At 41.0% G+C, this 20,002-nt stretch overlaps 1 protein-coding gene across 4 annotated transcripts in view; it reads left to right on the top strand.

The window, feature by feature from the left end:
- Nucleotides 1-20,002, top strand: part of Zdhhc17 (zinc finger, DHHC domain containing 17) — a 68,288-nt gene that overhangs the window by 10,090 nt on the left and 38,196 nt on the right. For all 4 annotated transcript variants that reach the window (NM_001359624.1, NM_172554.2, NM_001359622.1 and 1 more), the window contains exons 2-3: nt 13,934-14,037; nt 17,859-17,981. Coding sequence is in view for 2 of the 4 variants with exons in the window: in NM_172554.2 (NP_766142.2) it covers nt 13,934-14,037; nt 17,859-17,981 (227 nt within the window). In the remaining 2 variants the exon portion in view is untranslated. The remainder of the gene's footprint in view (nt 1-13,933; nt 14,038-17,858; nt 17,982-20,002) is intronic.

Here is a 20,002-nt window from a genome sequence, read left to right as displayed (position 1 = left end):
ATGAATTCTGTTTTCGTTAGAGTTAATACATGCCAGCTAGAGTATTTCTTTGGTAAGTCAGAGTACTTCCCAGTGGACTTCTGAGTACCCTCATGTGTTGGTGAGATGAGATGGAGGGCTAAGCGGGACTGAAGGATTATATATGCCAAACGGCTTCTGTTTTTAGTCGTTGCCATATTCTAGGGGGAAAAAACCACAAGTGAATGTTTCTGATTATGGCCACGTTCTAATTTATGAAGGATTTGATGAGAGATGAACAAAACTAATGTGATTGTGATTTCCCTATTTTCATAGGAAAAAAAATCTGGTTTTTACACTGATTATGGAGTTGCTCTTACTTTATTAGAAACTTCTGGTTACACATGACCAAAACTTAAAGCTTAACCGTGTACAGGGAGGATTTGATTTGCTGCCTCAGACACTCCACAAGGTCATGCCAGGCGCAGTCTCACTGAAGGACAGCCACAGCCTGGGCAGAGACTCTCTTTCTCACCTCTCTTGCTTCCAGCAGTGTGCTCTTCTACTGGAGAGCAGCTTTCTTCTCTCTATGTGATAGAGACACGGGAGCCAGGTTTATTTATTTTTCTCTTTTGGCCAAACTGCTCAGACCATCTCAGTAGAGAGGAGAGGGAGTGGGTGTGGTCTCTCTCCACACTGGAAAGTAGGGTTGAATGTCTCAGTTTCTGGGCCTGCTTTAGCCCCCAGTGTAGCAGTTGCTGGTTAGGACGACAAGACTGGAGCTGGGGAGGAATGTCCAGGCAGACAAATCCACGTCTGACTTACACATTGCGATCTCTTTCTGTCCAGCTGTCAGTTATCGTTTACAAGCATATTCTAAGAGATGGTAGCATAACTTAGTTGTGCTAACTGCATAATACAATTTCTAATGATCGACTAGGTGGCATGTGTTATGAATAACCTAGACTGGGAATTTGTAAACCTTTTTATGCAGTGCCACCTAGTTATAGTATTTTTTCAAAATTTCAGGCTGTACAGTTACCATAGTAATTGCTGGACTGTGCTGCTGTCTAAAGCAGCTGTAAGCAGTATGCATGCTGTGCTCCTGTAGCAGCTGATTGTAAACCTCTAATTCAGGAGAAGAAGCAGAGAAACTCCAAGAAATGTATGTGAACATTTCAACATATTGAAAGTTCTTTATCTCATATCTTAACTTTGTCAGAGCTGTGTCCATGGGCACCTGGGTCAGATGAAGAATATGTGTGTGTACTCAAGTCTGAAAGGGAGCTTTCCCACAATAACCTGCTTCCCTGCAGAATTCTTTGCTATATGGGTTTGTGCTATATTTGTTTTCAAAGAGTTTCAAGGGGATTCTTATAAGTGCCCTTCCATTTCATTCCTCACCCATCAATCCTCGTTTTGATACTCGGGCAGTTATATACAGAAAGAGGAAGGGTACTAATTTGACATTTAATGTACAAGCATTGTTCCAGGTTATAATAATAATAATAATAGCGATAATTGCTAACACTGGTGTGTAACTGAGCTAAGTGTAGCACAACCAATGTAAACTTATAGCTTACCAATAGATGAGACCTGACTATGGTTATTTTGTTTGGCTTGGACAATTACTGGGGGCTAACCCCTAAGCTACTTTTCTAACTTCTGGCCTGGTTACCTCCCCAGAGGTTTACCCCAAAATACTTGCTGTTTCTCCTGGCCATGTGCGCATGTACCTCTTCTCACTTGGCGCATTCTCTCCTCTCACGAATTGCTACCCCCAACCAGGAAACTCCAAACCCACCTACCTCTAATCCTTCCTGTACTTGGCTAAAGCCAATTTTACTTAACTAACAGTTTTAAATTGAGGACCAAGGTTTGCACAACACAAACTTGTAAAGTGAGAGTTCGCTATTAGGTCTGGACCTTTTGGTACAGAGTTTAGCATTGTAATACATAGCAGCTGACCAACCCCAACACTAAGCATCTTAAACACATTTACATATGTGCTTATTTCACTCCCACTGCTTTGTGTGCCTGTTTACAAGTGAGATAATTGATAAACGAGGAAGTTAGAGTTGCTGGTAAGCAGTGAACTACGTACCAACCCAGGTTTCAATGTGATCGAAAAGATGGAGTCACAAAGTTGATTATTGTTTGGTAGATACTAGACAGCTGTGCTTGCAAGGGGTTTTCAGCTCTGTTGTTTTTAATTGTGTACGGTTTTTTTTCTTAGTTATTTTAGGTTTGGCTTAAGTTATATTTTACAAAATTTAGCAGGAAGTACAGTGAATCCCCATATCCCTTTCCTCAGCTTCTTTGTAATTTTCCCTGTTATCAGCATGCAGCTACAGAGAGGTACTTTTGACAACATTTCAGCTTCTAGCAGTGTGTCACTGCCATATAGTCCATACTGAATATCTAAGGCTCAGCCTTGGGGTTGTACAGCCTATGGATCTTAACAGATGCACGTTTACCATTATTGAAGACTCCCTAACATGTCTTTTTTGCTTACTGTGGAACATACACTAACTAGAAACCATGCTTCACATTTTGTTCCTTGGGCAGCAGTATGCAGGTACTGTGTTATGCATGCTTTTTATAGCTATGATCCCAGTCATCCGTGCAGTCATCAGGGCAGAGGATCAGTACTCAGGCCGGGCATGGTGTAGCTCAGGAGTGCTGTGAGCTCGGAGCTCAGAGGATATGGCCAGTTGTTATTGGAAGTTCGAGGCCAGCTTGAGTACAGTGTGTGCCAAGTCAGCGTGGGTTATATAAGAGCCTGTCTCTGTTCTTAATAAACTAGAATACTGTTGCACTCTAAAGAAAAATGCAATCACAAAATTTGTAGGAAATTTGATGGACTTAAAATGTATAAGTGAGTTTATGCAATCTCAGAAAACAACCCATATGCTCTCTCTCATATGCAGGATCTAGCCAACAGTATAGGTGTATATGTAAACAAGTGGTACATGTGGGTACAGCATAACATATAGAAATGAGAACAAGAGGGCTAAGTACTGGGATGAGGAAGGACTGAGTGTAGGAACGGCAATGAGCTATGACAGAAGAGACAGCTAATCGCTGCTCTAGATCTAAGTCTGTCTGGACTCTTTGGCTTTGGTGGTGGACAAGTGCATGAGAATACAGTCAGTGGTGAGGGCACTGAGCCCCTGTGAAGCAGGCAGCCTTCACAGAGTCACTGCTCCACCTGCAGAGTTCATCCACATCTGGACACTGGGCCTAGTTCATTTGCTGTGTGATGTTTTGTGTTTGTGTGTGTATGTGCATTTCCTGAGACAGGTCTTACTATGTAGCCCTGCTGTCCTGGAACTCACTATGTAGACCAGGCTAGCCTCGAATTCACCGAGATCTATCTACCTGCCATTGCCTCCCAAGAGCTGGGATTAAGTAAATGCATTCACTACTATGCCCAGCTAGCTTGTGATGCTTTTTGCATTTGGCAAGTTTTTTAAAATAAACTTTATAAAATCCTTTAAAAGGCAACTATTTCGGTCAGATTGGTAGTGTGTGTGTGTGTGTGTGTGTGTGTGTATGTGTGTATGTGTGTGTATTCAGATGTGTATGTGTGCTGGCATGTGTTGTATGTGGTGTTTTTCAGGAACTGTCCTTGTGTTTTGTGCTTAGGCCAGGCTGGCCAGAGCACCCCAGGCTTTCTCTGACCCTCGTCTCCCTAGTGCACTCATGCTCCTTTGTTATGTGGGTCTGAGGATCTGAACTTGGGCTGTCACAACTGCATGGCATGAATTTTAGTGACCGAGCATTTCCCAGCCCTAACTGCATTTTAAATTTTTGATGTTGTTGAGTTAAAAAAAAAAGAATGTTGATGATCCAGATTTAGGTGCTCTGCTTGTACAAGCAGCAATACTGACCACCAGAGCCGTCTTACAAAACTATACAAATGGAGAATAAATCGGGGCTTACCAGAGGCTAATCAGGGAAGGAGAATTGGTACTGCTTTAAAACCTGTGTCCTCACGTGCACATCTGATGCACAGATCTACGAGACTACATTTTTGTACATGAGGGAGTGAAGTGTTCCAACTGTCACATTCATTGCTACAAACAAACTCTGTACTTGGGCACATTACTTTTACTTTGGGTGTCTCCATTTTTCTTTCCTGAAAATGCTAGGATAATGAAAAACCTTCATTTTAATGGTTCTTTATAGAATTGATTAAGTTAATGTACTAAGTGCTGTATGTAGGCTTAACATTTTCAAACTCTGAAATTGAGGTTTCTGTTTTGCTGTGAGTGGTGCCTTTTGCTTTTGGCAAATAGTAGTAGTAGTAGTAGTAGTAGTAGTAGTATAATAGTAGTAGTAGTAGTATAATAGTAGTAGTAGTAGTAGTAGTATAATAGTAGTAGTAGTAGTATAATAGTAGTAGTAGTAGTATAATAGTAGTAGTAATAGTATAATAGTAGTAGTAGTAGTATAGTAGTAGTAGTAGCATAGTAGTAGTAGTAGTATAGTAGTAGTAGTAGTAGTATAGTAGTAGTAGTAGTAGGAGGAGGAGGAGGAGGAGGAGGAGGAGGAGTAGGAGTAGCAGCAGCAGCAGCAACTGTACAGTTGGAGGCCCTCACTTTAGTCAGCAATCCATTGAGAGAATATTTGAGGGTGTGTGATTATTGGTTATGTTCAAACTATAGCTAATTTCTAGTATGGCCAAGAAAATGACAGCGTTGGAACACATGGAATGTAGCTTGGAAGGAGATTCCATTGTTTTGGGGTTTATAGGTGGTATTGACAGCTGTAGGTTAAAGCAGTGATGGGGTGGGGACCAGCTCTGACCGTGAAAATTTAGTAACCAATTAAATCTGCCTCTGCCTCTATAGAGGATCTTGTAAGCACCATAGTCCTCCAATTCAAGTGATAAAAGCTTCGTAAGTGGTTCTGCTGGCAGTGTTCTCTCTGTGACACGTGATAGTAATGGTGTGGTTTGCAGTAACATCTTTAATGTTTGATACTTCATCAATGTCAGCTCTCAAGGAAATGCCACTATCCAAAGTTCCGGTAGACAAAAGCCAGCATTCCTCAGGACCTGTGATGTAAATCCCCCTCTTAAAAAGCAGTCAGTTTCCTTCTCGCTGACAGAAGGGACAAATGCCTTTCTGGGGTGCCTATTGGCCTCCTGGCTTTGTCCACATCACCATTAGGTAGTTCTTCTTACCTCCTGCCATACCAGACCCTCCCTCAGCTCAGGAGCTTACTCCGAAGCTGTGTACTTCACCTTATAACCCAGCTATGTCGGTTATCCTCTTCCCATGGCTCTTCCTTGGCCCTTGATCTTGGTCTCTCCTTTGTCTTCCTCGTGTTCCCCATGTTCCTGACCCCGTGGCCTAGTCCAGACTGCTGATCACGTTTAGTGTACTACTGTCTCTCTCTGCTGGACTCTCCCAGATGCTCTGGCTGCTCTTCCTCTCTATTACGTCTATAATAGAAGCCTTCCCCACAGCCATACCTTGAAGCAGTCCTGCTGTCCATTTATAGTCTCCAAGTAAAGTTCAGAATAGTATCTAGGAAGTAAAATTGGCTACTATTACTAATTTAATTTTAACAAAGTTACTTATTTTTAATATGATGTGTATATGTTGTGTGTTGGGATGGAGGCTGTGCATATGAGCGCAGTTGTGTCCAGCCCCTGGAGGGACCGGACTTGTGAGTTGTGTGTGCTCCTTACCTGCTGAGCCTCTTCTGTCCCCGGATTGTTTTCCTATGCATTTCAAGATGAGTGCACATGGCTGCTTTGTTAATCTTGCTTTTCTCTGGGTCTTTTTTTTTTTTAATTTAACTTTGACATTTTGTTTGTCTATGTACCTTACCTGAAATTGTAAATATCCATCATTCTTCAGTGATTTATAGGTTTAATTTTGAATCATTGTAAACATTAATTTATTTGGAATGTTTGAATATCATAGTATAGCTATGCAGGATCTTAACGCCTCCACTGCTGGGGCATTTGCTGAGACGGTGTTTGGGCACACGCTAGATAAAATTATTTCCTTGTCAACATGTAAGTGGTAATACGGTTTAGAATCTGTAGTGTTTTCCTCAACCCTGTCTGGGTATAATTTTACTTCAGAGCGTAATAATCTTACCTTTATGGTGTTTAGAACTGTATTTTCCTATGCAGCAGCCTCCGTGACATGAGACTGTTCGAAATAAATGAAGTTGATAAAATAAAAATTCACATTTCAGTCATAAAACTGAAATCTTGAGTGTATATTAGTGTTATGTGTCTAGCAACTATTGCTTCTGACAGCACAAAATTGAGGGCTGTCTTCCTATTGCACAGGTCTATTGGACAGCATCCATCTGTGTAGGTTTTCTACATTTTCTATGTCTTCCACAAATGTCTTTTGGAGAATGGAGAAATTGCTTAGTTGGTAAAAGCTTATGCGTTTAAGGATGAAGACCTGAGTTTGACCCACGTGAAAGCTGGGCTGAGCAATGTGCACGTGTAACCCTGGAGCTGGGGGCAGAAAGAAAAGGGTTCTCAGAGCTGGCCAGCCATTCGAGCCAGATGCTGACTGAGCTCCAGGTTCAGTGAGAGCCCCTGCCTGGCTCAGAAAGCACTGTGGTAAGATCATTCACTGCTCCTCCAGAAGGCCAGAGCTCACAAGTGCATGTAACTCCATCCACGAGATTTGGCACCCTCTTTTGGCCTCTGAGGATGCCATACATAAAAGTAATAAAGAAAAAAAAGATGGAGAGCAATTGAGGCAGACACCCCATGTCAACTTTAGGCCTCAGAACCCATCCTCACATCTCCATGCATACCCATACATGCACACACATGTACACACATACACACATCTCCATGCATATCCACACATGCAACACACGTACACACATACACACATACACACAAACAGGTAGTACATGAGTGGAATCATTTAGAATGTTCCATACAGGGTTTATTTATTTTTTCTCCCATGCAGCATAGTTGTTGGAGATTTGTCAGGTACTCCTGGTGGGTCATTCCCTTTTATTACTGACTGCTGTTCCATAGTGTGAATAGACCATTTTATACATATACTGCAAATGACCTGGGTTCCCAGCTTCTATTATATTTGTTAAAGTATATCTATGTATGTATATCAATATATATCATAGTTTTTGTATTTAGTTATAATTATTTATGTACAGGTATTTACACAAGCAAAATTTTTATTCTAATGCAGTTACTGGATCACATGGCTGTATACTAGTGTTTTTAAGAAATCAAGCTCTTTCCAGAGTGGCTGTGCATTTTACATTACCGTCAGCTGAGTATGTGTGACACAGTCTCTGATCCTCATTGGTACTTGGTGATGTTGCTTTCTTATTTCATTGTTCTGGCTTCTTTCCAGTCTGATTTTCAGATTTCTTTTGTGATTCAGTTAAGTTACCATTCTGTAGGAGAGTGCTGGCAGGGGTGCAGGGGTGTGGAGTTAGGATCAGGTATGTGTTAAAAGGTGAGACCTGAGTGCAAGAAACAGAAGACATTTGCAGTAAGTATGAGGGGCTAAAGGTGAACTGGAAGTAGGGAGAGAGAGGAGACAACTTTTGATGTGCCTTTATGAAGGGTCACGAGGGTGGCAGTGTTGACCTTGCTGGGGAAGGGAAAGAAAGGGTGTGGATTTGCTAGCCAAAGCTTAGTTATTGAATGTGCAGGCGTGCTGTGTGGGTCACATGATTTGCATAGTGACACAGCACGCGTATTCAGAGGACAGCTTAACAGAGCTGAGTCTCCTCAGCCTTGTGCAGATTCCAGGGATTGAGGCGAGCTTCCCCAGCAAGCACCTCTGTCTGCCAAGCTGTCTTCTGCCCCCACAGCGCACACGGATGAGTGAGTGCCTCATTTACACGGGCACTGACAACTGACCGTTAGGTTTTATCATGGCTAACAGCTGTGGGGTTGTTTGATGTGAGATTAGGAAATAAAGAACAAACTAGCTATATTGCAGTCACTCAAGTAGGGAAGTTTTAAGTAGGCCAGAGATGACAAGGTAGCACTTGTTTTCAGATATTTTATGTCAAGCTTAAAAATAGATGTGGAGACGGCAATTCTATTAAATTATGACTGACCCACTCACTGTGTATGTGTGTGTGTGTGTATTCCCCTCCCCCCCCATGTGGTGTGTGTGTGTGTGTGTGCACACGTGTGCGTGTGCTTGTGTGTGTGTGTTGATACTGGTTTTCTTGGTTGCTCTCTGCCTTATAGTTTGAGGTAGTCTCTTGCTGACCCTGGAGCTCACCATCCAGCTAGCTTAGTCTCGCTAGCTTACTGGAGAACCTGCCCCTTGTTTCCCAAGGGCTGGGGATTAAAGACAAGTTTATTATGTCCATATGGCTTAAAGTCATCACTTTATCTGAGGAACTATCTTCTCAGCCTGATGCCCACCCCTTTTCTTTCTTAGATAACATCTCCTATGTAGCCAGCCCACTTTGACCAGGAACTTGCAATCTCCTCCCTCAGTGTCCTGAGTGATGGGATTACAGGACTGATATGGCAACCACACCCTTGGACACTTCTAACCCACCCTGTAGTTTGTGATGTTTGCCACTCGGGAAGTGGCTGATGATAGTAAATATCCTTTCTCCTGTATATCTTCCTTCCTGTATCTTTGGTAAAGTATCTCCTGTCTGCACTAGTTTACTAGGGCTGCTGGGATCAAATAACAGACCAGACGGTTTACTTGTGGAGAGCCCTTCCCCAGTTTGGAGGCTAGAAAACAAAGGTCCAGATTACGTTGTGGACTAGTATGCTCCTTCCTTTGAAATCTTTAGCCTTTAGATGCCTGGTCTCACTGCCTTTTTAAAGGTTATACTTTTTTTTTTTTTAACATTTAGTTTTGTAATAAGTTTTGAGTTGATTTTTATGTAATTTGAGTTTGAAAAATTGGGTTGATTGGGGCTGGAGAGGTGGTTCAGTGGTTAAGAGCACTGACTGATCTTTCCGAGGTCCTGAGTTCAAATCCGAGCAACCACATGGTGGTTCACAGCTATCTATAATGAGATCTGATGCCCTCTTCTGGTGTGTCTGAAGACAGCAACAGTGTATTCACATACATAAAATAAATAATCTTAAAAAAATGGTCTTTTTTTTTTAATTTTAATTTTGCCTATGGATTCCCATTCATCTCCGAAAACTCTTTTTTTGTTTGTTTGTTTGTTTGGTTTTTTTTGTTTGTTTGTTTTGAGACAGGGTTTCTCTGTGTAGCCCTGGCTGGCCTCGAATAAAAACTCTTTTCTTAAATTGCTTTTATATTGTTAAAAATATTTGAGCAAATACATGGGTTTTAATTTTTAGGGTTTGTTTTTGTTTTCTTTTCTGTTTCTGGAGTCTTTTTGTGTCTAAAACTAAGCCAGCCCCATGCGATGCTGGTAACTTTTGTTTTGTAATAGTTCTTAAAATTGACTTTTAGAAGATAACAGGTTTCTTCCTATATCAATTTAGAATAACCTTGTCTGTAGCTACAAAGAATCTTGAGGGATTTTGATAGAAATTGCACTAAACAGACACACACATATATAAATTTGAGGAGAATGGCATCTTTATGATGGATATTCTAGTTAATAAATACAGTATGTAGGTCAGTTTATCCAGATTTTGATTTCTGTCATTGGCATTTGACATATGATGCTGCATATGACAGCTACACAGACTCCTGGGCTTTGCTTGCCCACCAATTCGTGGCCTCACCACACCATTTCTATCAGTGAGGAAACAAGTCTCTCTCCAGTTTTGAAACCAAACCAAACACTATTATTTTCCTTAGGTCTCCTTTCTGTTCTGGCTTCTGCTCTTATTAGTAACAAAACTTCCCTAGAAGAGTTGTAGGTGTTCCATGTTCTGTCCATCCTTTCTTAAGCCATCTCCTGTCAAGCATGCATCCTCACTTTGTCAAGATAATCTGACCTCCTGCTGCTAAGTCCCCAGGCCAGTTTGACAAGCTTTCTTTGTTTTGCTGTAGGGAAATAGTAACTGAAGTGTGTGAAGGTTTGGTGTTTTCAGGTCTCCAGAGCAAGAAGTCTGATAAATCTAAGCTCAGTGGGAGGAAAACATTTGTATTGTTAGTGAAGGTATAAAGTGGTACTGCCACCTGGAGGGCAGTTTCATAATAAAGTTCAAGAAACCAAGCCATTTTATCTGTAAGTAGGTGCTTACCTGAGTTGAAAAAATCTAACCAGCACAGTATCAAAAAGAATAAACGGGCAGTATTTTTGTGTGATTTATTGGTGCAGTGAAATACATTTACCATCGAGTGAAGGAGAGCCATGTATCTCAGTGCTGATTATTCTCAGAGTGACAGTGCTTACCCTGGATGCCCTGTGTAGAGTAGGTGTTGGTACCGCTTTCTCTGAGCGTTTTTTTTTCCCCCCTGGATCACACTGCTAAGCATGGGACTGACAAGGGTTCTTGTATTTAAGGACAGAGGTTGAACTTGCCCGAAGTAGATATCATCTACCCCACAACTCTTTATGACCTCTACCCTGCCCAATATAGAGACAATTTAACGAGAGAAGATTCTTTGAAGAATTTAAAGCGATTATCTCTCAACTTACCCAGTAGTATTCTTGCTAAACTTGGGCTGTGCAACCAAATGAGGACAGGAGACTAGGTCAAGAAAGGGGCGCAACTGAACACTGTGGCTGGAGCCTGTACTACCAGCAGCATTTGGGAAGCAGCTCAAGGTTCACAAGTTTGAAGCCAGGTTGGGCTGGTTAGTGAGACATTTTCTCAGTGTTCAAAAGAGCTTAACTAAAGTTTGTTCAAGGAGAGGGAGTAGACGTCCGAACTCTCAGGATGTCCCAGTTGAGAAAGCAAGTACTTGAATATCTCCATAGGTATTCATGACAATGGTTTTGGATTTCTGATCCAGTAGCCTAAGACAAAAATTTGTGTTGCTTTAAGCCACTAGGTTTGTTACAAAAGAGATGGTGAAGTAACATAATTCTTTCACACAATGCCTGATGATTTGTTTGCATAGAAAGGGAGCTCAGGTAGGAGGGGAGCTAGCTGAGTGTCTCAGAGAGCTAAAGTGATGCTCAGATTGTGAACTGGAGGATTTAAAGGCCTAAGCCTGAGGACATCTTCTAAGTAGGATGACTAACATGAGCTAAGGTATAAGACAGCAAGGATTTTGGAGGACACAGCTTACAGATGTGTAGTGTGGGTAGAGGAGAATGGTAGATACTAAAGTCGAAGAAAAAAGTAAACAGGTCATGGAAGATTCTGTAACGTTGCTGAGTGTGCTCATTTCCGTGCTAAGCCTGATCATAGGAAGAGAGTAGTAGAGGCAGAGGCATGGATGGACTGAGGTGCTGAGGGGGTACAGAGCAAGGCCAGCAGGGGTTCCTCTAGAGAAAAGCAGTTCGGGAGCTAAGCTAGTCTAAGGTAGTCTGCCTCAATACCTGCAGCAAGCAATCCGACCCCACACAATCCTTGATTAGAATCAGTCTGGTAAAGTGTTTACTATAGGTAATTTGGTAATTTTTGCTAGTACTTGGGCATGAAAATGAGAAAACAGTACCACCTACTTTTAGGAAATTTAGATTGTTCTTTAGACTGTTCAAAGAGATATTCTTATATTGATACTCATATGTACATAAGAAGTTATTGCTTATATAAGAATAAGAAAGTTTTCTTATATAAGAAATCTGTGAACATAAATTAGCAAAGCCATATATTAGTTATAACCACCTTTTAAAAATAAAGATGATTTCTAGAGATCGATCTGTGTGGTACTTTACAAAATACATAGCTCTCGTGACTATACTCCTTAGGATACACAGGTTCTGCTGAAGTCTCAGCTCTGAAATGTTGACAGCTCAAGGGTTACTGGTTCATGATCCATGCACGCTTTAGGGTAAGCAGGGGCTACTTTTGGACCCAGAATTACTATTTTACTCTTGAGAGCATTGCCAGTGTCTATGACCCAAAGAAAGCGAGAGGCATATATTTGTTGTTCATATTCAGTTAAAAATAGGGATCTCTCACTTACACACACTTGGCCAGGGTCGTAGAATCTATGTGCTTGAGACATGGGAGTATTTGGTCAATAGCACTAATGATTGCAGTTGTATTTAAATCTAAACATCAAAACCAGAGAAGCCCAGGAGAAGATTGTGTGTGACTGTTAGTTGTAGAATGTCAGAAATACATTGACGCCACAAATCAGTGCTACTAGAAAGGGGCAGCTGTCTTTAAGTAAGAAGATGGGTACTATCTAGTCTTGCATATACAACTCTAACTCAAACATGTTAAGTGAATCGCAGGACTCCAGGAAAGTTCTTCTCCTCCCAGGTATGGGGACAGGACATTTTCAAAAATTGTACAGTAGGCAAATACTTAATTTAAGTAATTAATTTTCTTTTTGTAGATAGGTATTCTATGTAGCCCTTCCTGGCTGTCCTAAAACTGACTCTGTGGACCAGACTGGCCTCAGACTCACAGAGATCCACCTGCCTCTGCCTTAGAGTGCTGGGATTAAAGGGTGTGCCACTACTACCATCGTACATGGTATTTTTAGTAGGGAGAATTTTTTAATAATGTCCATTGCCATGGGAAAGTAGTTAATAGTATATTGTAAATATTGTCCTGTAGCTAGAAATACTCACACCCTCTTCAGGAAATGAAGAAATGTTAACTGAGTTAGTTAAAGGGGTTTAGGGTTTTGTTTGTTTTTTGTTTTTTGTTTTGTTTTGTTTTGTTTGTTTTTTGATCCAAGGTCTCTCTAGTATATATGAAACTCTTGCTCTCCTAGAACTTGTTATGTAAAGAGATCCTCACATGCACAGAGATCCACAGCCTTTGCCTCCCTAGTGTTGGGATTAAAATGTTTTTCAGTATGAGAAAAAGAATCCCATCCATTCTTTTATTTCCTTTAGTGGTACATGCCCAGTGCTAGTGCTTGTGAGTTTGAGGTGAGACTGGGGCTATCCAGTGAACCTGACTTAAAAAGAGGGCACGGGTGCCCTGCGAGGCTCTGCTGCGCTGCAGATACTGCCATGACACGTGTCTCCGCCCTGCTGTATTTTAAGCCTAGTGCTGAGGAGAAGTTTAGAGGGGTTGTGGAAAAGGAGCTACGGACAGACGTAGAGGTTAGCAGGACTCGCCCGAGAGAGAACTCAGCCCGATGTCAGGGAGGTGATGACGCCGCCCGCCAGTTGCAGTGCCAGTGTATGGAGTGCCTAGAAGCTGTCCTGAGATTACCTACCAGGCGATAAGAAATGACCAGCTCTAGGATAATTCCATGCAGCTACAGCTACAGCGTTGTGTCCTCGTCTGTTGTTGACTGAAGTGTTATGCGATGCATGACTGGATTCAGGCAGTTAGACATTCAGTTAGAGTTTCTTATTTACGGAGAATGGTTAGGAAAAGCTCGTACCGGAGAGTAGAAGATTTTGCTTTTTGGGTTTTTGTTTGTTTGTTGTTTGGTTTTGGTTTGAGATAGGGTCTCGCACATGTAGCTCTGGCTGTTTTGAAACTTAACATGTAGGCCAGCTGGCCTTGAATCAGGGAGATTTGACTGCCCGGGATTAAAGGTGTGCTGCACCACGATTAGAGAGAAGTGCTCTTGCATGCTTTCCTCTGCGACCTCGTGTGAGTTCTTCCCTTTATTAGTGTCTCAGTGTTTACCTGTGACAGTGTTGGAGCTCAGGCTGGTCGAGTTGGAGAGTTGGAGAGTAGTTGGCACAAGAGAATGGGACTTTCTCAAAACCTAGAGTTGAATGGTGTGAGAGACAGTTTCTAATTCATCATTAATTTCTAATCGCAGAGCTTTTTTAGTGTGGGGGGAATGTATACAAGGGGTAGATTTCTTTGACCATGCTTTTTCTCTAGAGTATGGATTCTAAGCATAATTACTTCAATAATGAATGTTTGCCAAATAGCACAAAAATAAAAGTGCTAAAATATTTCCTGTAGTTTTTCATCTCTTGTTTATGTGCTTTTTCTCTTTAACAGGAAATCAAACCACAGAGCCACTATAACCATGGCTATGGAGAACCTCTTGGTCGGAAAACTCATATTGATGACTATAGCACATGGGACATCGTCAAGGCGACACAGTAAGATTTCTCTATGGTTGTTTTCTTTCTTGGTTTTGTTTTTCTAAATCTGAGTTACGTATTCAAATGCCTTGGGGGAAATGTCAGTATTTTAGTTAGTTATTGTAATTCTCACCAGCTGTTAGCTTTTGGTACTTGCCGTTTTGTGGAAATTTATTATTTTGCTTTAAGAATATTGAATGTAAACAACTAGAAAACATTTCCAACTTTAAAAGTACCTTTGAACAAAAAAAGAAAAAAAAAAAAAAAGCGCCGGGCGTGGTGGCCTTTAATCCCAGCACTTGGGAGGCAGAGGCAGGCGGATTTCTGAGTTCGAGGCCAGCCTGGTCTACAAAGTGAGTTCCAGGACAGCCAACGCTACACAGAGAAACCCTGTCTCGAAAAAACCAAAAAAAAAAAAAAAAAGAAAAAAGAAAAAAGAACCTTTGAGTTAAAAACATGGGGTTATAGCTCATATTTCCTGTCCCTCAACCAAGGAAACAGAGTCAATGTTATGTGTGCATATATATTTACTATATTAAGGGATATCTCAAAAATGTTCAAACTATGGTCTTCAAGATGTCACATTATGTTGGTCTTTGAGATTGGACAAGGAAATCATGGCTGAATCTAAGACTGTTACAATTCAAATCATTTGGAAGTTGAAATACAATAGATGTTTTTATCTGCAGACAGGAGAAACATGAATTGAGTCTTTCAGCATTTTAGAATTGTTGAAATTAGGTGTATATATCACAGTTAATAGTCACAGTATACCTTGATCATGTCTTGATCTTTTTGATCATTTGTATATTCAAAAGAAAACACATTAGCGTATATTGTTATAAGATAATAGATTTCATTATCATAGGATATATTCATGCATCCATATAATGTGCTTTAACTCTATATTGGCTCCCTTATTGCCCTCCCTCTTCACCCTAGTCTTCTTCCTAATATGTTTCCCTTCTATTTTCTTTTTTTAAAAGTCTAGATATTGTGAATGAGAGAGGAAAAAGGCTTTTTGTTTTATTTTTGAGGCAGGGTCTCATTATATAGCCTTGGTTGGCCTGGAAGCCACTATGTAGACCAGACTGGTCTTAAACTCAGAGATCTTGATACCTTTGCCTCCTGAGTACTGAAATCAAAGGTGTATATTACCATATAATGCCTGAAAAGTCATATTTTAATGTATCAAACTTTCAGAGCAGTTTCATATGGGGGAAATAAAACATAAGAACATGGTACTTTAAAAATCTGTTCTTCTAGCTTATTGACTAATTTGAGTTAGAGACACATGAAAACTATCAGATGAGCAAGATCACTTTTGATTCTTCTCTTTCTATTAAGTGTTTTTATTACCAAATATTTTTCTATACTGATACATACTAATTATATATAATGGTGTGTGTGTGTGTGTGTGTGTGTGTGTGTGTGTGTGTGCACTCGTGCTTGCATGCGCACACACATGCGTGACAGGACCGGGGATGGCAACAGTAAGAGGGCTCTATGAATGTGTGTACAGTGTACTTGTCTATTAGGTTCACTGGCAATACAAGCAGAAGTTGTAGTGTTTGCTGTTAGAGTCTCCTTGTTGCTCATTCTTTGTGTTAACCTTCCCTATGGAGGATCCTCCCCATTTTGAACTTGACAAGGGGTTGAGGGTGGGAAAGGATTGTGGGAGGGGTGGGTGTCTAGAAGGCGGGCAGTGAGCAGGATGTAAAGTGAAGAAGAAATTGTCTGGGTGGGTGCTGGCACACACCTTCAGTGCTCAGCACTCTTTGCAGAGGGAGAGACTGGAGGATTTTGTGAGGTCAGGGCTAATCTGAAAAAAGCAAAATCAAACAAAACCAAAGAAACAAAGATTGTCATAGTACAGTTTGTCAAATTTACATAAGTTAATGTTTATGTTATAATTCCAGAGATTTAATATTTTGATTAAGAAAACGATAGTATATAGCTTGTTGATGGAGTTTTGGTGACTTATTTTCTGTTTTTTTTGTTTGTTTTTTGTTTTTTTTTGTTGTTGTTGTTTATACTTGAGATTTCTCATAATTAAATTAAGTGGCAGCAGAGGTTGGAGGTGGTGGAGACAGGAGAAGTGACTGGGTGGTTAAGAGTCTGCTGCTGTAGGTCCTTAGCACCCACTATTAGGATAGCTATAACTGCAGTCCAGGGGACCTGGGCCTCTGCCCTCTGCAGTGCCTGCACGTGTGAGTGTGTGTGTGTGTGTGTGTGTGTGTGTGTGTGTGTGTGTGTGTACCTACCACATACACACACAGTCGGGCTGGCTAGATGGTTTCTCCAGGATGCAGAGAGTGCTGGGAGAGAGTTGATTCCTGTAAGCTGTGCTCTGACTTGCACTATGACACACTTATACATATGTATACAATGGATAGAATAGCTTCAAAAAATTAATGAAACGTCGTTAACTTTGAGGGCTGGAGAAGTGGCTCATTGGTTAAAAGCTCTTGTTCTTCACAAAGCTAGTGAGCAGCATGTCTCCATGGCCTGTGCTTTATCCAGATCCTGCCTCTAGGTTCTGGCCTGAGTTCCTTCCTTTATAGTGATGGATGTGATGTAGCCGTGAGCTCAGGTGCCCTCTTCCCAGCTTGCTCTTGGTCAGTATGTAATCCCAGCAGCAAGAAGCAAACTAAAATAATGTTTTTGAAATTTAAATATTTTCTTTTATGCAAATAAAATTAATATAATTTTCTATCTTTTCCTGTTAGATTCATATCAGTAGCTCCATTGCCATATGGATTATTGGCTTGGCTTAATTTTTTTTACTATGACTTTTTTTTTCCACAAAATTTCTTTCTAATAGTTAATAAATCAACTTTAAACCTGGAAAATATTAATGAATAAAAACCTTCTTAGGGGGAAAAATATTCTCATTCTTTCAGAGGAACTGGGTTCATTTCCCAGGACCCACGTGATAGCTCATGACTGTCAGTAGCTCCAGTTCCAGGGAACCTGAAGCTCTCCTCTGGCTGCCAAGGTCACAGTACACACTCCGTTTGTGTCTGTCTGTGTATATATGTCCATGCAGGCAAACACTGATCAAATAAAAACACATCTTTCAAACTGTAAGTTAGGTGCGCAGTGATGAGGCTCACTTGTGCACTGGCCTCCCTTTGTTAGATGTGAGCCTCTTCCTGGAGCTTGCCCGGGGACCTTCCCTGGTTTGTCAGAGATTGACCCAAATCACAGGACTTTCCCACCCCCCTTTCTACCCTAACACAAAAGTTTTATTTGCCTTCAGGAATATCAGCTAAATTTATAAATAGAGAATCTTAGGGTTCATATAAAACAGTGTGGGTTCATATAAAACAGTGTTGGTTCATGACGTTCTCTAATGTCTTGTATATTCCCTGTTACTAATTTTCATAAAATTTAACATTCTTTAACTTATGTGTAACTTTTAAATCTGCATAGTTTTGTGAACTAAGTTATAAAGAACTGGCTGATTTATGTTTTTTCCTGAGATCTTTTTTCTTGTACCTCATGAAATTTTACATTGTTATAAATGAGATATTTTAGAGTTGCAAAAAAGGGTTAGTAAAAGCTGTTGAAATACTGTTATTTTCTAAGTAATATATGTTTGAAAATGGTTTTAACTTGTAAGTATAACAATGAACCATTAAGCCAGTCACACAAGTGTGATTCTAGCAACTTGGGAGCTGAGGCAAGAGGTTGCTGTGGACCTAAGGCCAACCCGGAGTGTCCTGTCCTGTCCCTCACCTCCCCGTCACTGCCCCCAAAGCAGTACTTCCAAAAATGCTGTGCTTAGCTTTAAACGTTTTATAAATACTGAGACCATTACCTGTTCTCTTTTCCAGATATGGAATATATGAACGCTGCCGAGAATTGGTGGAAGCGGGTTACGATGTACGGCAACCAGACAAAGAAAATGTTACACTTCTTCATTGGGCTGCCATCAATAACAGAATAGATTTAGTCAAGTACGTGTTCTGTGCTCTTCATTAATAGGCTTTTGGTTTTTCTATTGCTATAACATTATTAAAATTAATTATCATAAGAACTAACGATTTCTAAAATCAGTAGCTTTCATGGTGTTTATTCTGTATACCTAAAAGAAAAAACAGAACCCCCCCAAAACTCATGTTTAACTTATTGAAGACTTACAAGGGTAAAGTCCTGTAGAGTACTTTTCCACACATATTTCCTTTCGCCATAATTGTTGAGATATAACAATTGAGTGAGGAACTCAAAGTAGCAAGCTTGACTATGCTGCCAAGTATCACATAGCTATTAAGGGTAGAGTGGGACTGGGATTTATTCTTAGTGTGGATTCTAGAAGGGAAAAGCAGCAAAGAAAACAGTGATGGGTGACATTCTTACCGTCCACACCAGGCAGGGCTGTGTGATATGTACTTCACATTCTAAGTATAAAATGGTTTCTGTCTTTTAGTATAAATCTGCTTATCATTGATAAGAAAGGGATAAGAGCCGAGTGATAGAGGAGTCTATTAGTAAATCTTTGATACTTTGGGCTGAAGATATTTCAGGCGAGGATATCAATCTAAAACAGACTTCTCTAAATGGACAAGTGAACGCAGCACAGAGGGGGAGAGCAGGCAGACACCAAGGCCAGGGCAAGCACTAGCTGCTGAGTCCTAGGAGCTGACACAGGGACAGCATGGAGGGCCTGCGTCCTGTAGAGTGTCCTGTAGACGCGCTCTCAGCTCCTTCTCCCTCCCTCAGCTTCCTGGCTCTCTCTGTCTTGCCTACACTCTCATCTATGATTCAGGTTGGTTAGGCGGTGTTTCATTTCATCTTTATGAAGGGGACCTTCACATGGGGTGGACATATAGGTTGACAGATGTCTGCTTTTCTTTGCCACCCATCCCAGAGGCCAGTGTACTGTTTCTGGCTTCTGTCGCTGTTGAGAAATCAATGGAAGCATTGTGCATTTGAGGTTGGTTTTGTTTGGTTCCTCTTGAGGTTTCCCATCTCTTTTTTGTGCAGTGTCACATGATATATCTATGGAATAGATATATGGAATAGAGTATGGATTTTTTTTTAATCTTGAATTTGAATTAAAATAATTTTGGTTTTGTTGGTTTGGTTGCTTGTATATGCTTGGCCCAGGGTGTGGCACTATTAGGAGGTGTGGCCTTTTGGAGAAGGTGTGGCCTTGTTGGAGGAAAGTGTGCCACTGTGGAGATGGGCTTCGGGACGCTCCTTCTACCCACATGGAGCTAGTTTTCTCCTTACTGCAGTCAAATCAAGATGTAGACCTCTCAGCTCCTCCTGCACCGTGCCTGCCTGGATGCTGCCATGCAGGATCCTGCCTTGATGATAATGGACTGAACTTCTGAACCTGTGAGCCAGCCCCAGTTAAACATTGACCCTTATAAGAGTCAGTCGTGCTGTCTCTTCACAGCGATGGAAACCCAAACTAATACGATAGGTTAGCATATTTATCAGTTCTGGAAAAAATCCTTTACCATTGATTTTTTTTCCTTCTCCTATGACCTTTCTTATGTACCTCCTTGCTCTCTCATATTCATAGCCTATTTTTAATCGTTGTTACCATGTATGGATTATATACATTTCTGAATAAATAAATGCGAAGTGTTCAGTCCATACAGTGCTATGGTATGCTAGTGGTATGTTTGCCATGGATATCCCGCCAGTCGAAGGCACTTCCTTGCAGAGCATTGTTTCTCTTCTTCCAGTGTTCTTTAGTTCCCTAGAGTGATTTCAGGGTTGGGGTCTCAAGAGCTTTTCCTCTTCCGTGTCAGTGTGTCTGTAGGTGTGTTTGTTTGGGTCATGTTTAGGCAGCCATGTTTGGTGAGATTTCATAGTTGTAGTTTCGATGACATCTAAGAGATGCGAGCTCACAGCAAACTTTCCACACTTTCTTCTGCTGTGATCCATGAGCCTTAGGGGCAAGGATTGTATCAGTTGTGGCTGGATACCACGGAATCATTTATTGTCGTCTGCGTTTTGATTGGTT

The sequence above is a fragment of the Mus musculus genome, chromosome 10, assembly GCF_000001635.26.
Source record: "Mus musculus strain C57BL/6J chromosome 10, GRCm38.p6 C57BL/6J".
Classification (NCBI taxonomy): domain Eukaryota; kingdom Metazoa; phylum Chordata; class Mammalia; order Rodentia; family Muridae; genus Mus; species Mus musculus.
The sequence above is the reverse complement of the archived record's forward strand: the minus strand, read 5'-3'. Positions and strand labels throughout refer to the sequence as shown.